The following is a 17,973-nucleotide window of genomic DNA, read 5'->3' as shown; positions in this document are numbered from 1 at the left end:
GATTCCAACAGAGATATTCCGCTGTCATGTCATATGTGGATCAAAATTCTCAGCCATATATCTCTCCTGTATTTTTGTAAATATATTTTATTATATCAATCTTATTTTAAAAACAATTAAGATATTTAGAGAAAATAACATTCTTCTCAGTTTAGTGTTCTTATAGCTCAAATATCTTGGGAGAACCAACTGTTTTGAGGATCTGAAACACTTCAGCAATCCTGCAGCATGCAGGTCATTCAACAAAGTAAAGCAGGCCATAGTGCACTTCAGCAGAAAACCTCATTGGTTTCAAAACCAATGTTCCACCTTTAAATAATCGGTGCTCTACTGCTGAAGAAGTCAACCTCTGAGGTGGAACCATGCATGACTCTTCAGATAGCTGCACTTGAGGAGTAGGTGGTTGCACAGAATAACAAAGGATTACAGCACATGCAGCTCAGGCTTAGTATGTTAAAACTAAAATAAGAGTCAAACCTCTAGTTGCACTGGCAGGCAGTTTGTGCATTGATTTTTTTTTCCCACCTCCCCATCTGAAACATGATTTTCTGAATTATTGTGGATTACACACACAACAGAAAAGAGATACATCAGCCACTTGTGAGAAGCAACCCCCAAGGAAAGAAAAAATCCCAGTAATATAACATCACACAAGGTTACGTACGAAAAAAGGTGAACTGCGTCACTTTTCTCTCTGATAAAATCCCTCCTATATTTCATAAACTCACGTAGAGTCACCAAGGGGTTTTCAGATATGGTGAACTTGTTATCAGTAGCCCAGGTTTCCATGGCAACCAATACTATCCTGGTGTTAAGTTGTTCTTTATATATCTAGTACATTAACAGAATGAACAAATATATTATGTCAAATAGAAAAAAGGTGAGGTTTACCCCTTTTTTGTAATAGCTTGCACTTTTACATAACTAAATATTTAGCTTATTCTAGCACACTTTACATTCTTGTAGGTGATTTTATCTCCTTTAAAACCAACAAACATAAAAACCAAGTAAAACCAAAATTTTAGGCTTAATTCTTCAATCAGTTCTCTTAGCTTTCTCTTAGCCTACACAGGCAGAGGTAAATAAAAGAAAAACGTGATTTTTGAAAAATTACTACATTCCAAATAGTTCAAAGATTTGAACTTAATATGTCTTTTATAAGAGCCAGCTCACCCAATGACACACAAGGGCCCTCTTATGCGGAATAATGATCTATAAAGCCACAATTTTCACTGTTACATGTCTCTACAGGAGTATTTCAACTCCTGCTAGCTGAATCACAAAAAAAGGGACATCCTTTCAATGCTGTGTTAACACCAAATGCTTTCAAACATTTTTTTTTCTACGAATACTTTTCTTTTTCTAATACTTTGCTGCGGTGAGGTACAAGAGCAGCTTGTCTGAGTTATATATAAATACAATCCACACAGTTCACCTCTCTGTCCCTATTCTAACTCATTTACTCAACTGCACTTTTTCTGGAGAAATTTTAATGCACTAGAATTTCAGATCATCTTTTAGGTTTAAAGTTGTCAAAACAGGGATCCTGTGCTAGAAATTGTCATATCTCAGGTGCTCTTTAAAACTCAGACTCAAGGGACCAATCCAGCAGGATACTTAAATGTTTAAAGCCACAAAATAAAACCCCTCTGATGCTTTATTTTAGACAAAGGCTCTAGACAAAGGTGAATGATTGTGGTTCTAGATGAAAATTTGCAATCTTCACATACATTACTCTTGTTACATCACAAACTGACAATTCCTGCATCTATCATCAGAATAATCTTTTGACTCATCTCACACATAAAAGAACATATAGCTGAGTGATACTTACCAAATCAGCCATGTTCACAACTGATTTAGCATAGCTGTTGGTATGGCCAACTGACAGGCGGTGCTTTTTACACTGTGAAAAAAGCACAGACCAGTAACAAGTTCAGATTCAGAAAAACAAAGTCCATTTCCAAAACACCATGAAGTAAAAAGCAATTACATCAACAATAAAGCCCCTGCACAAGGTTTTGTCTCTTGTGTTGAGTGTAATGTTCATAACCAGTAGTAGAAAATTGCTCAGAAATGCACATTATTGATATACTTTAAAACAGCTGATGTGAGGATGTATTAATTCTTCTTTAGAAAGTACCCTAGAATCTTTACTGGAAAGTGATATAAGAACAGTAACATCCTGTTACTGTCTTCACTATCATTATTGTTGTTGCCAGTTTTAAAATTAATCACAAATGCCAGTGGAGAAGTTAACAACAAAAATTTCTGTAACTGATTTCCATAAGATGTGTTATCCAAGAAGTCCCTGCATCCATGTTTTAATCTATCAGACTCCCTTTTTTTCAATTTTCTCTTAAGCTGTTTTCTTGTTGTGTAGTTGCACACTCTATACAGCCACAGTAACTGGTTCAAACCACTTCAGCAATCAAACTCCAATGGCACCTTTACTGAAATTTGTAATGCAGTGTTATAAAAATGGCACTAGAAACAGATATCCAGGTACTCCAATTTGCAGGGGAAAAAACCAGTTATGAATGAGCATCATGGGCATGAAAGTCACAGGTATCTCAGAAGAATTTAAAACAAAGTGTACAAGCTTTTCAGAAATGTTTTGCCATCTTGTGCCCCATGATGCTTGATTTTGGAATGAATATTGTCCATATTTTCTGGAAGTTAGGATCTTTTAGTGGGCAAGAAGTTTTACACAGCTAGGGCATAGGACAGGCATTCTTTCAAGCAGGAATGGGGGGAAAACCACCAAAAACAAGGAAGTTAAGGCCACAGCAAACAATATTTCTTTCTCACAGGATGAAATTATTTGGCTTCTTTGATCACTGGCACTCACCTCAGAGAATAAACTCCTAACTAGACTGAGTCTTCCTGTGGCTGTGATTAGACAAAATTAGGAAACATTGTCCTTGAAGAAAATGCGCCTGAACAGATAGGAGGATCCCAAAGGAAATGTTGTGGCTTCAGGTCTTTAGGGTCAAGCACAGTTATAGTGATTTAAGGAATTTTCATCCAATGTTATTCATTTTAATCCAAGAATTTATTCCTGTGTTCCCCAAATGAGCTAGTGGAGGAGTACACTAAGGACAGTGGCACACTTTTTGTACACTCTCATGTCTATTTTTGCTAATACAGGTATTGCATGAGAGAACTGTTGCACATTAGAGAAGAAGTAGACAAGATTTTAAAATTATAAAAATTTTTATAAATATTTATAAAAATATTTTTATTTTAAAGCCTAAGGGACCATAAAATCATCTAATGTCACCAGTCGGATGGGCACTACCAAGCTGAACTTAATCCAGTTACTTCAAGAGAAAATTCATTGTTTGTGTTTGAAACAAACTTTGAAAACTGCATATGATGAAGAATTTGCCATTTCCTTTGATATTTCCTTCATTAAATGATTAATAAATTATCTTCACTGACATATATCTGTGCTCTTTCCTACTTGAATGAGTCTGTCTTTTCTTCGATACACTGTTATTATGTGTCTTTCCACTATGTTAAAAACTCCACTGCATTCTCCCAGACCAAGTATAAAAGTTCAACAAAATAATTTTCTTTACATTTATTGGGATGTTTCAAAAAAAATCCAGTCATTGTTAATCTCCCTATTCTCAACAGCTGCTGCACAATTGAAATAACTGCACTATGGATTGCTGAGTGCCTGTAACTCAGACAAATGCTCAGGAAAGCCAGAAAGAATATCATCAGCTTAAATCACACTAGCGACTAGTTACTTTCTGACCCTTCTTTCTGATCATCAGAAAGTTGCATTCATGGTAAAATTAACTTGCCAAAATTCAAAACTAACTTCATCAATGGTTAATGAGATCATAATCTCTTCTCTTAAGAACAAACTGAATTTATTCCAGTTATTTAAACTGAATTTATTTATTTATAATGTTCCTTATTGTTATGCTCTCTGGATAAATTAAGACAATTTGATGCTAATTGTAAGATGTTGAAATGTGTCAGTCTTACCATTAGGTGATCATTTACAATCATCAACTCAATATATTTTGTTTCCTCTTCAACTTTACGTGGAATCTGACGAACCTATGGAGAGAATGTAACTCTTAGAGTCTAACAATACAGAGTGTAACTGGTAACAGACATCTGCACTTAGTGGCTTCCCCACTTGAATAAACAGGGAATGAAGTCTCTGTTTAGAATATTTTTTTTGAAACAAAATAAAGTGAGGTAAACTAGCTACTTGTCACTATTGCAACATGTTAAAAAATATATAGGTTTTATTATGGGAGTTTCTGATAAAACTATACTCAAAATGAGCAAAATTATTTTACCTACCTTTTAATTTTCCATATATCAGTATTTTAAAATTTTCTAACTTTTCCAGTAGGCAATGTCCAAGAGAACCCATCAATGTTTAGCTTACATTAGATACCTCTTTTTGTATTAGCTGTATTGATACAGAGCTCTCATGCCAAACCAGCAGGAGCAGCAGGACTCCATCTGGACAAATTAACTCAGCAGACATGAAACAAACTTGATGGCATGCTCCTTATAAACAAGCATATTGGCACATACCTGCCTTTTCCTTCTTTTGTGTCTTGGCCTTACAACAAAATTCTGTGATGTAGTATTCGTCTGCCAGAATTCTAAGCAGAAAACACAGACAAATACATGGAATATTTACAAAAATATAGCCCAGCAATTAGTGACCCTGATGTAACATGACAGTAGTATGGCATTCTTCAGCACTTCAGATGCAGCAACAACTCTTTTTTCAAGTTTCCAGCTAGAAGGCAACACTACAGATGCTTCCCAGTAACAGGACTCTTATTAAAAACTCTACTAGTGACAATCTGGGTCTGTTGAAACAGATGATCTGTGGGTGTCACGCTTCAGAAAGCACAGCAGATGTTCTATGCCAAAACTTCACCAATACTGGGCATGAAATATTATTAGCATAGTGCTTCCATGGAGTGAATCACATTTTCAGGAATTCAGCAGACGTTCACAGAGCTCTTGCTATAGCTACCTAAATTAATAAGAAGAGCATGAAAGGCAGAATTTATGCTTTAAGATGATTATATTCACAAAGCAAAATATGTCAGAGTTGGGATAAACCTTACAAGATTTTGGCAATGCTCACTAACCAACACAATATTCCTCCCTGCTAATCCCTGTGTCTATAACTTCTTAAATCTCTAATCATAAGCATCAAGTAGTTTATTCTTTTGCCAAGTCCTTTTAGCCAAATCTACTACTAGCCCCTCATGGAAAAGGACACATCATAAACTAAGCAGAAGATAACACTTGCTCTCACTCTTTCAAATGTTCAAGAAGTAATTTTCCATCTTTAATTTTACATTCATAGTCTCTGCCTCTATTTTCCCTATGTGAAATAAAGCTCTTTCCTTATCTTGTATAAATGTGTTTGCTATTCACATAGCCCCAAGAAGATCTTTTTGATTCATGCAAATTAAATGTTTGCAGTTTCTTAGTTTGCAATAATATCTTTCTCCTTTCACTGCTTTCCATCTTTTGTGCTTTCTGCAGCTTTGGACATCCTTTCAGTTTCAAGAACTGAAAACTTCTTTCAGTGTTTCAGTGATTTTACCAGTCCTGCAGTGAAGTAAATAGTCCTATAGTGTTTACAGAACACCCCTATTGTGCTATAGGATTGATGGAGCTGTGTAAATCAAGAGACTTCCAGTTCACATATCTTTGTACACAACTTCTGCTTGCTTTACAAATTCCTGAGCAGTTCAGTTTTGCTGGTGAGACAGGCAAGTGTCTCACAGCTTCACTTCCTGCTGTATATTAATTGTACAATTTCTGCATAAGGTTCAAAAATAGGATTAAAAACCATGCTGATAGGAGTTTGATAGGACTGACATATCAGCAAAATCTTAAAACACAAGGCTGAGTTGCCCATCTGACAAGACATTGCCAAGCCTAAGTGATAATCTTAACCAGGAGTGGCAAATTACTAATAAGACAAACCAGGAAAAAAAAAGCATGACTAACTGCTATTGTCTTGGGTAAATTAGGAACTATGGTGTCATTTTGGTATGTGAGGTTTGCAGATATCTTTTCATGGAGCAACCTAGACAATCACAGGCTCTCTGCTTAAAAATGTTTTCATGGTTACACCAATGCACTTGAGGACTGTCTTTAGAAAAAAGAACAAGGATAAATTAAATCACACCCAAGCTCCTTATTTATTGCTTGAAGACCTGCAGACTCTTGAGCTTGAACAATGATGAGAAACCAAATCTTGAAAACCTTTTTACAATGTTTTTGATTATGCTTTATGTATGTTAATTACTTTAGACTCACAATTAGTTTAGACACATAACTAGTTTAGACACAAAACTGTATCTCAACATGTCATTTTTGATTTTATAACATGCTTAATGAAACTGGTAAAAATAACACTTTTCAATCAATAAAATAATAATTTACAGTGCTTATGTATGCTATATGTATGTATATCTCAGATAACTTTACCAGCAAATGTGATTATTTTACTCAAAATCATAAGTCAGTCACCTCTAAGGGAAATGATGCAGGCGTTACCATTAACACATTAACACACATTAACACTGCCTTATGATTCACAAGATGGATAAATGCACACAGGTTGCATTTCCAGCCAAGGACCCTCAGGTAAAAGAACATGACCAGCAAAATCACAGGGAATGTTGATAGTTGAGAGAGTCTAGCAGATATTTTGATGGGAATATATTACCTCAAAGAAAAAAAAATGTAATGAAGATTCACAAAATCATAGAATCATCTTGATTGGAAAAAGATTGCTAAAACTGAGTCCAACCATAAATCTAATACTGCCAAGTCCCACTAAATCATGTTCCTAAGTGTTGTATCTACATACTTTTCATGTGATCCCAAAAGAAAAGGACATCTGTTATGTATTGCTTGAAAAACACCACCTTTGTTAACCTATTGTTATCTAAAACCATGCCAGGGCGTTTTCGATCTCAAGAGAGATTGTGAAAAAACCACAGTGTAGTGAATACAAAGTCAAATGCTCTAAGTGTGCCAAGTCATCTGTCCAAGCTTCCTTATTTAAAATCCTCATTATTCCTCAGACTATTGCAAAGTACAGTACAATAAATTATACTTTCTTTTCTGAAACAGCTTTTGGGGTATTTTTTAATACCCAGGGAGCAAAAGGATGTATAAAGTGCATTGCTATTTAACCGTGATAGAATAGTGTATGCTTTTACTATCACTGATACTGAGTAATCCCTAACAACTGAATTTTTCCCCTTTCTAACACCAGTACTGAAGCTGGTGATCTATCCAGTTCATTGCTAATGCAGTGTAAATGCTGAGTGGAAGTCTTACTTTACATACACACTCTTCTAAAGATAAAAGAAAATCTTGGCTTCATGAACAATCTCCTTAGGCCAGTCCAATTGATAAATTAGGAGAGTAGCTATGATGATATATGCCAGCACAGTGCTTGCTACTGCTAACAATAGTTTTGTTGTAGTACTTTCAAAAAATCAATCACAACAATACTATTAGCAATTAACTGCCAACGTTAATTGAAGAAAAAAAGTCAAGTTAAGACAGCAGTCTGACCTCTCCAGACTGGCAGGGAAGAAGCAGAGATACTGGTGAAGCTCTCATCCTCTAGAGCTGTGACTATGCATGGAGGATGACTTACAGACAGAGATAAATTGAATAACCACACAAATAAAATTTTTGGGTTTCCTAATGAGGATGTAATATTATACATGTACTATAGTTTTCACTACAAACATCAGAAACACCTTTTCAAACAATTTTACAAAAACAAGTATGAGCATGCGGAAGAGTAGACTGTGAATTAAAGTCTATTTCACCATACATGGGATCCTAAACATAAAGTGATAGAAGATTAGCACCCTGTACATTACAAATACTTGCATAACTGAGAAGAGCAGCAGTCTGCAAGTGAATTTCCTTTTTAACCTTTTCCACCATCCTGTGATTCTAATTCAATCTAGATACATATCCCATTATGTCACGTGCTGGGCTTTTTACGGCAAAGCCAGCAACTATTCATTCGTTATCTGTAGTAAAATCAAAACTTTACAAGCATGTCTGGATTTTTGTGGGAAAGCAAATAAACAAAACAAGACCGCAAAGCCCTAGTTTGACAGATTTTTGAAAATCAAAGCTTTGGTGGAGGTGAGACCGGGGCATTTACTTACAATTAATCACTTTTCATAATTTTAAAAGCAGAAAACAATTTTATTCCATAATATTGAAAATATAAAATTCACTAAGGAAATCTTATAAAACAGCTTAGAGACAGTAAGTACCAACACTAGCAGTGTTAGTTTAACAGCCTGAGATAGAAGATTTATTTTAAACTCAGCATTGGTTGCATTATTTCCAATCTTTTGAGTTATATGCCCTCAAGAAAATGTGATAAATTATGCACTCTGTTATTGACCTTATGTTCAATAAATTGCTGTCATTACACTATCATCTCTGCAAGCACAGGTAGTAAGCATGGTACCTGTGTAAGGTGCAGGTACACAGGAAGTTTTGTGACACAGAAATCAACACCTTGCACAAAAGTCATGAGCCTTTTGTGCTCTTGTCCCTCCATCCCAACATTGCCTCTGCCTTGCCTGGGCAATCAGCATCCCAGGACAGGAGGCACCAAGCTGGGACACTGGTTTTGTTTGGATTCAGATTCCTTCTTCAGAACAAATTAAGTCAACCAGATTGTAGCAATTTCCTTTTTTCCTCCTTCTTTTCTCATTAGCTCCCTGAATGACTTTACTTTGCTTAACAACTGGCAAACCTGCACAAACAGTGCTCCAGAGATGGACCCATCTGCCTGTAGTATTCAGCACCTTAAGATCTCAGATCCAAATGTTACTATAGGACAAATAGCTTGTAACAAGATAACCAAACGTCTGTAACTCTCCTGAAGAAACGACTGGAGGTGGTTTCTTCCAAAATGTCTGTGTCTACGAAGGACAGTTACACTTATCTAGGATATGCATTGTAGGGCAGGAAAACACATCTGTAAAACTGGCAAATCCTTGACAGAATGGGGATATGTCACAAATACTGCAATTTTAGCTTCAATTAACAAGCAAACCTCTCAGATGAAAACTCATTCTTTTAAAATACCTTTCTCCCTCCACACACAATATGGGCATTCATCACTACAAGCACTTGAAACCACTTCTGCCTCCAAATTCATCTGCACTGAAATGCATGGCCCTCATCATAGCCAGTACTGTGAAAGATGCTGAAGGGACTGGAGATCAGTCACTGAACAGAAATTACATTGGGCAATTTCTTGTCTCCTAGGTTTATGCTCACTCCATGGTACTCACCCTGTATCTCAAAACCAGAAAAACCCATGAAGAGTTATCAACCACCATCAAGGTGGTGTTTATTTTCATCACCTCTAGGCTACCTCAGTCCTTTCCTCTCTACAGCTACCAGCACATAATCCAGCCCACAGACCACATGACCTGTTAAGAGAAACACATATCACAACACAAAGGTCTAGGAGAGATTTCATTCATTAGATTCAGGATTTTTATCATCACTTCAGATTCTTTTCCTGTGCTTTCACTGTTTCAGAATGGGGTTTTCTTCAGTATTTTTTTTTTAATTTTTGTAAAATAAGGTATATGTAACAAAACAATATACTCTCAGAAGATGATCTATCAAATATAATCAACAAATATGGCCTTAGACTAAAACACTCAATAAGTCATGAATACTAAAAAATCATACCAGACGGCAGGTCGGCAGAAGGAAATTCAAACAACTTGGATTTGTAAACAGAATGGAAATGGAAGTCATCCTGAAATAGAAAATAATTGCCCATATGATCTCAGGAAAAATTAATCCATCTCATGAGCATTAAACAGACAATTCCAAAGGTTCTTGTTACCCAAAACATACCCCAGAGAACATGCAAGTTGCCAGGCACCATTACTCTACATTCTTCTTTTCCCAACTGCAATGTGATGGCTAATGCCACATTTAACCACCTTTTAATCTGAGTACCTCAAACACAGTGGCTGAGCACACAGAGCTAGGCCTAAATTAGGCTCCCAGAGCTGCTCAGGGAGAGTCAATGAAAGTCCCAGGAGCTGCTGAACTGGAGTCAAGGATAAACCAGCAGGAGAGCGATATAATAAACCCAGAGCAGGAAGTGCCAGGGAAGGGGATGGGGCACTCACAGGCTCCAAGGGACCCTCCTCTAGTGCTGCAGTGCTCTACAGCCAAGAGCTACAGAGCACACACATATAGACACATCACTGTCTGATTTTTGCAGGTCAGCTTTTGTCTGTGAAGATGGAGTCTCACATTCAAGGTAAATGGGTTAGGAATGAGGGGATGACCCTTTGGTCCCACGGCCTTATGCCTCCCCTGTACCCATGGATGACTGTACTCAAAAAACACAGCAGGACTACTGTAAGTTCTACTTACATCTGAAGTGTAGTTTTCATCTGGCTCAATAAGGTAAGTATGATTTCCATCATAGAACATCCCACTGTCAAGAGCACGAAAGGTAAATACAGATTTAATAAACAAACACTAGCCCAACATGAAAGTAACTTCTAAAAGTTAATATACTTTAAAAATATAAATATTTGGGAAAGGAAGAGTTTAAAATGGTTTCAGGAACTGAATGCAATTCTGGATCAATCTTTTTGTTTCTTCACTTTAGAAAGAAAGATTTTCTCCTGTGGTGAAGCAGACTCTTCTTTCTTCCACAAACCTTCTCTACAACACATATAAACAAAAAATGGACTAATTTAACCAACTGAAAATCCAGTTCAAAGCCCCCACTCCCATGCAGGAGATATCTACCTGCAACAGACCTGTCTTTAGGAACTCATTTTTGGAACATATGTATAGCTTTCTTCAAATAAAAATTATATTTAATTGAATCGAATTATCCTTAGGTTTTTAATGGGTTTTTATTAACTCTTTCCTTAGCATTTCATTTAAAGAAAGTGTTAATACAAATATACAAAGAGCAGAAAAACAAATGTTATTTCTTACATCAATACATTCTGATCTTCAACCAAATCAGAATATTTTTAAGTAACTTTTCCTTTACTGCATGGCATACACACATGGTTGGGATTAGGCTGCATCAGCATGTCACTTTCAAAGGGCCACTACTACAGTGTTTAAGCTTGGCCCTAAATATGAGCTGTAAATTCAAATTTGGCACATTGCACACAACAACAACAGCATGAAAGTGAGATTATTTATTTACTTATGTTACTGTTAAAAACACCCAAAGCAAACAAGAATTACAAGGAACCAAATCAAAGCCTTTTCTTTTTTTCTAATGCAGCACTTTTTTATCAGCAAAATTGATATTCACAGAAGTAACCTGGGTTACTGACTGTATAACATATATCAAGTATAAGCATAACTACAATGTAAAGCTGCTTCACCTTTCAAATTGCACGGTTGCCTATTCTTTAGAAATAAATACTGTCTATACAGTCTAAGCAAAATATTCTAGCATCTGCTGGAGCTTCTTTGCTTGGAAATAAGGAGGCTGGGAAAATCCTGTAGCTCTTTATCAGTCAAAATTTCCTTCCCTCTAATTGCAACTTTAGTTAAGCAGGGTCTGCAAGTTGAAGCAGTGTCAGCAAAGAGCTTCTCGTGAGACTGCTGCTCCCAGCAGCACTGACCTCTGATCAGGTCACTGCACAGTGACAAGAATAATAGTCACAGCCGACCTACAGACCTGAGCTGCCCGCTCAAAGCATTCACGGCTCTTTTCCCACCAGCTACCACAGACCTAGCGCGCTCTGAAGAAACCACACGCCCACGGGTGTGTTAAAGAGAAAGCAACACATTTCAAAAGCCTGCATTTCGATGATGTGCATTCTTCAGACAATCGCGTTTGTAGCCGCGGCAGGCGGACCCGCAGCAGCAGTTCCTGCATTGCCCAGCAGCCGGCAGCAGGACCCAGCCGTGCCCGCTGCCAGCGGCGCCGCCGCCGCTCGCTGACACCCCAGCAACGCCGCCCTTTGCTGCCAAGGTCCTTCCCGGCTTAACTCACAGGATATCCACAGAAAACAAACAAAAGTCCAAGCAAAATGGCTTGCTCGAAGTTAAGGCGGCAGAGATACATTTGTCATCAGCCAAGTCATTAAGAAGACATGCATAATTTCAGGCATTCTGTCGGCCAGATGTGATTGATTTAACTAATAAAAGGAAGGACGCAAAGCAGACATTACTAAAAGAAGAACTGATAACTTCTGATTAAAAAAACCCCAACGATTTTTCACATATATGAATAATTCTGCTGGCTGAGATCTAGAGGTACTAATATGCAAAAGGGGAGACTGGCATGACCTTTAGAAACATGAAGCTTGTTATTCTCTTAAAGGCATCTGTTCTGTCTTGTGTACTTCCTAAAAATTCATGAAAGCAAAGCTCCTGCCCCACAGACCTTACAGAAGACAACTCTGCCCAGCTACCCTTATTCCAGCAAGATATTCCAAAGTGTGGTTGAAGCCAAGGAGCTCTGATTGCCAGTGTGAGTTTCTAATAATTACTTATCATTTAAAATCAGCTGTGTAGGAGCTAGTTGCAGTGATAGAAATGCAGTGGCAGAGAATGTGAGTTTAATACAGCTCAGGAAACATTACTTTCTCATACTGGATGTTTGAAATACCAGCCTGATGAGAGTAAGCTTGTGTCAAAGAACTCAGCTCAAACTTTATTATATCAAGGGAGAAAATGGAGGGGAGGGTGGGGAGAGGAGACAGGGAGATACCTTTCAAGAGAGAGCTGAATTATACAATGAAAAAAATGCATCATCTATCATGTAACTTTAGAAGGGACTAATTTGCATATCAGGCCATTGAAGAATACAGAGCAGCAGAAGAATCAGTTTTAAGCATAAACTCACAGAAAGAGGGCAGGGAAAGACATATGCAGGCTCTCCTTTGTTCCTGCTTTTTCTCCTAGGAGTTAGCAGGGGCCAAGACCTAATGGACCACTGCTAATGGAAGCCATGCAGTGCCTCTGGATGCATTAGGAAGCTACTATTTTTAGGCTTACTGTCCATGCTTCAAACTGGGCTCAAGTTTCTTGAGCTGCACAGCTGTAAATCAGACAAGTGCAAGGGTGACAAGTCTTCTGCATGTGTTCTCCCCTTCATACTAAAGAATATACAACTATAAAAGACACTACTCAAATGAAAGTACTTATATGACTGATACCAGAACTACAGAATAATTGCAGATAGACAATAGGCTGAAGAAGATTTCCATCAGCTAAACCCTGCTTCCACAGAAAAAGGTAAAGCTCACGTGATCTCCACACAGGCCACTTGGTGCCATGACTTTGCAGGCTGATGTCAGTATTAGTAGTGCTGAGATCCTGTAATTCCCAGATGTGACAGGCACTTGGTTGATCTGAAAACCTGACTAGCATCATTCAATAGTGCCAAAAGTAGACAGGTCCAAAAGCTGTACAATCCATACACAGCTTTATGTAACCTTCACTGGACAGAGGCTTTATTTATGAGTAAAATTATGTACTTCAAATAAAAAGTATTGCACCCTCATACCTTTTCTTCTACATTTTTCAAGATTTTACTATATGCATACACATAGCTTAAGGCCAGAAATTCTGTTAACAAAAATGGATAACACAAGATAAATTCTAAAGTGACATTTTCTTTGTAAAGATACTAGAAAAAAAATAAAGTATATACATCATTATAGCAACAAGAAAAGGACACAATTTCCAAATAATTCATTGGCATTGTTTTTATTTTTGTAGAATTGGTTATTTTCAGCTACTTCTCCTCTGCCATCTCTATAATAAGTTATCTTAAAACAGTGCCTGGCCACTGCCATTAGTCCTGAGTTTAGGAAAAAAAAAAGTAAATAATGAAGATTTTTGATTACTTAATATTGGTGAAAAAGCAGTAGGAAAATAAACAGCATTTATTTTGCTATATACATGTGTTATTTTACTATAAACAACTTGGTTTTCCTTAAAAGAATGATAAACAAAGGTCAATAAAAACAAAACAGCAGACTTACTGTAATCCATGGCATGTTGACAAGGCAACAAATGATACAGAATTTCCTCGAATTTTTCCCTGATAATAGCAATGTTCTCCTCCCTGAAATGGGAAATTGAGATTGTAAATCCATGGGACATTCCACAGCATCACACTTCATCCTGTCAAGGACTGCTTTTTCATAAATACTTTCCCAAGCCATTGACATGGCACCAAGAACTCACTATCACTCATGTGGGTGTTCATCCCATCTTCTTTGAGCCTTGGTTTGGTACTCAGACAAACACCATCATCTCGACACTGTACACCAAATGGTGAATTTCACAATCTCAGTGTGAAACCCCTGACATCCTGAGATGGATTTCAGAGACAAATTACTCCAGAAGTGCTCATCTTTCTTCACTGACTAGAAAAAGAGTTGGAAGTAGGGGGCTTAGACTCAACATCTGCCCTGCACATGACTACATCAGACAGGATGCTCTGCATCTGCTCTGAGGGTAAGGCAATTTCCTTCTTCTAAGGATAAAGGTATGCTAACAAAATAATAACAATGCTTGATTGAAAAAAATGACCAAAGGAGAAGTAGTCACTAGCACTCCAAAGCTAATGGAACCTCTAAGAATAAGTAGTAAAGGAATACAATGAAAATGAATATTTGCCTCTTCTGCAAATAAAATGTATACCTTTCTATTAAATCCAGCTGACTTTACTCAAAAAAATCCCCCCTGGTTTCACTGTAGTAGGGCTTTCACTGATAAGCCCTACTACACATGCAACAAATTTATTCAGTATTGCACAATATTTGTATGCAAAATTAGAAATAAAAAAATTCAAACATCCCTTAAATTTTCACTGACATCTACTCTTCAGAATAACTTACCTATTAGTGTCTCACCAAATTTAGCTGTGCTGTAATGCACAGCATTACACATTGGTTAAAGAACTATGAAGGAGATTTTCAGTACTTTTCTTTTTTAATAGCATTTATTTGCAAATACTTCTTCCAGCAAATGAATGAATAATCTACCTAGCCTAATGTACCCAGCCCTCTGAATATTTATGTCCATTTACCAGAGGGAGAGAAAGGCATTACAATTACAGCTATTTCAGAAGCCAACAGCCACTTGCAAGTTGCATAGCACAGTCATTTTAGACATCTGACATTAAATGCCTTTGGATTTTATTTTTCAAATGCTAAAAAAAAAATAATAAGGATCAGACTAAAGGTAAGAAAATATGTAGGCTATGTTGGTAGTTTTGTGTTTTGATCAGGAAACCCTGTTCTCTTTTCTACAAGATGTGGAACTACTGTTGAAAGCAGCCACAACGCATGGGTGCCTCTGGCTTGAGGTGCACTCCTTAAGAGAGTACAGGAGCCTGTTAGAGCACAGCTGCGCACAGTGAAACAGCCTTGATCTCAGCCTGGTCAAAGGAAGTCCTTCACCACGCTGACCTGCAGAGTAACCACCATGCTGCCCACCACAGGCACCCCTCAGATGGCTGAAGGGAAACTGGTGCCACACAGGTACTGTTTGACTCCTTGTCTCAGGCTGGTAAGAGGCTCTGGGGCTGACTCATCCCAGGCTACACCAAGGTGTGTCTGACAGCAGGTGTATGACCTCTGGACCAGCATTTCCATGACTATCCAGAACTTGGGACACAGATCAAGTATCAGTGAAAAGGACATTGCTTCAATTTCTGCTTTGCACTCATGTACATTTTAGCCACCAAGATCCTCAGTTAATTTGATTTCAGAGAGACTATGTCCTTCTTTGTTTTTCCCGAAATTTCGGCTCATTTTCTCTATTTTATCCTCTTTTTCTACACCTATTTACTTCCTATATCTTAGCTACTTTAAGTTCTTTTGACTTGCAATTTTTTTTCTTTCAGTCAGTAGGATGTCCCCCTCTACAGGATCATGGAACTGCTTAAGGCTTTCAGGTCCTTTTGGAACATATGAATAAGCAGTAAACAAAGAGAGACACCAGTTACCAAATAACAAAGCTAAAAATCAAACTATATTGATGATCTAAAACCTTATGAGCAATAAAATACACTCTAAAGAGAATTCTTGTAGTAGTATTCCTGTAAAAGATATAACTGGAATTAAGTGCATGGATTTGGAAATAATGCTGAAAAGACTATCAGTAGGGAGTTGTACAGGCTTCTAGCTGTGGAAGGAATTTGGAGTAATTACACAAATTGGTTTGTTCTCAGAAAATGTAGTTAATATGTACCAGAAATAGAATCTCAGGCTCCATTAGTTTGCAAAACCATGTCTTTTCAACCAGGAGGAACATTTTTTCCTACTAAGAGTCCAGTCTGTGGCTCAAAAGTGTGTTTTGATCTTTCAAACGGGATTCATATAAATGTCCCATGAGAGTACCTCCAAATTAATTTATTCTGTAATAAATCCATGGGAAAAAAATTATGGATACAGATCTAGAAAAGAAAAATATAACAAAAACATGTCTAAATTCTTGTCTGGGAAAAATGCAATTGAGATACACAAATTCTACTCTATTTAATCAAATCAATTCAACTCAGTGATCTACTAGAGTTCATGGTAATTCTGGTGGAGATAGAAACACAACTCTGATCTCAGTCTCAGGGACCAGTTCTTATCACTACAAAACATTATTTTCTATATGCTAACATCCAGGAGACATTTTTTATTTATGTACTTATGTTCCTATCATTGTAACATAAGTTTGCTGCAAACCAGTTAATAAAATTAAGCTAAAAAATTATTTTCACTTCTTTGAATGAAGATTGGTTTTTTTCCAAGTACTTGATGCACATGATTATTGGAGGTGGTTAGAGCATGGTGCTAATAACACCAAGGTTCTGAGTTTGACCCCTGTGTGGGTACTTAAAGCTACAAATTCTGAGAATTGAAGTGTTCAGGAAACCAGTGGATGTGGCACTCAGTGTCATGGTTTAGTTGGCATGGTGGTGCTTGATCAAAGGTTGGACTTATAGAACTTGGAAATAATTTCCAACCTTAATGAGTCTATGATTCTGTGGTTCTGTACTGAGAATCAGGACACATAAAGGTACTCTACAGGACAGATTTTTTCAAGCACGTGTAATTTTGGGCAAGAAGTTTACTGTTATTGCTTCACTATAGTGCTGAGGCTGAAATTGTGCTGGGTTTGGCATGTACTAAACCTGTTTTATAGCAGGTGTGTCATAAAATGCACTGTAATAGAGGAGAAATCACAGTATGTGAAAGCCCTAAGACCACCAAACACTAAATATGATTATCATATCTATCTTCTTTTACTCTCTTCTTGGAAACACTCCCTGAAGGACTGGAGTTGTCTCTCTTATCTACTGGTATCTTCAGCAAAGAGAAAAAAGCTGGAAAAAAAAATCTTCTTTTTTTCCCTAAAAATATTCTGGTCCCATATGGTAATTAAGACTTTCCTTAAGAGCTGAAACCAGCACCAACTACAGTTCAGTCCAGAACATCAATGGTCTTTTGTGAAGAGCTATTGGCTTCCTGTAGCTAACAGAGCCTCTCTTTGTTCTCTCAGAAGCAATAATTGCCCATCTCAGCAAATCAAACCTCCTCCTTTGCCAGCTACTGGGGAAGGGTTCAGTGTAAGATGAGAGGAAATCAGACCACTCTTCAACATATGCCAGCCATAAGTCTGAGCAGCACATTTACCCTCTTCTGCTCTAAAATTGAACCTGGTCACTTTAGAGTCTGGAAGAAAATTAGGCTAAATGTCATCTCCTATGAGACAAGGTCAGCCTGGTGACAACAGCTGTGACACAAACCTGCAACACTCATTTGCCTGCAAGGCAAAATTTCTGCCAATGCCCATAGCACTCTGCTGTCCATTTCCTTGGATCAGTAAGTTATCCTTCCTGCATGAACCTTCTCAACGTGAGGGACAACTTACTAGTGATCTCCA

General features: G+C 37.4%; 1 protein-coding gene across 15 annotated transcripts in view; it reads right to left on the bottom strand.

Moving 5' to 3' along the window:
* The window catches only part of ADAM22 (ADAM metallopeptidase domain 22), a 131,496-nt gene that overhangs the window by 46,235 nt on the left and 67,288 nt on the right, over positions 1-17,973 (bottom strand). For all 15 annotated transcript variants that reach the window (XM_064409239.1, XM_064409250.1, XM_064409257.1 and 12 more), the window contains exons 5-11: positions 14,070-14,152; positions 10,471-10,534; positions 9,769-9,838; positions 4,570-4,640; positions 4,003-4,077; positions 1,835-1,906; positions 665-831 (exon numbers count right to left, since the gene is read on the bottom strand). In XM_064409239.1, the coding sequence (XP_064265309.1) occupies positions 665-831; positions 1,835-1,906; positions 4,003-4,077; positions 4,570-4,640; positions 9,769-9,838; positions 10,471-10,534; positions 14,070-14,152 (602 nt within the window). The remainder of the gene's footprint in view (positions 1-664; positions 832-1,834; positions 1,907-4,002; positions 4,078-4,569; positions 4,641-9,768; positions 9,839-10,470; positions 10,535-14,069; positions 14,153-17,973) is intronic.

This window comes from Passer domesticus, chromosome 1, assembly GCF_036417665.1.
Source record: "Passer domesticus isolate bPasDom1 chromosome 1, bPasDom1.hap1, whole genome shotgun sequence".
NCBI lineage: Eukaryota > Metazoa > Chordata > Aves > Passeriformes > Passeridae > Passer > Passer domesticus.
The sequence above is the reverse complement of the archived record's forward strand: the minus strand, read 5'-3'. Positions and strand labels throughout refer to the sequence as shown.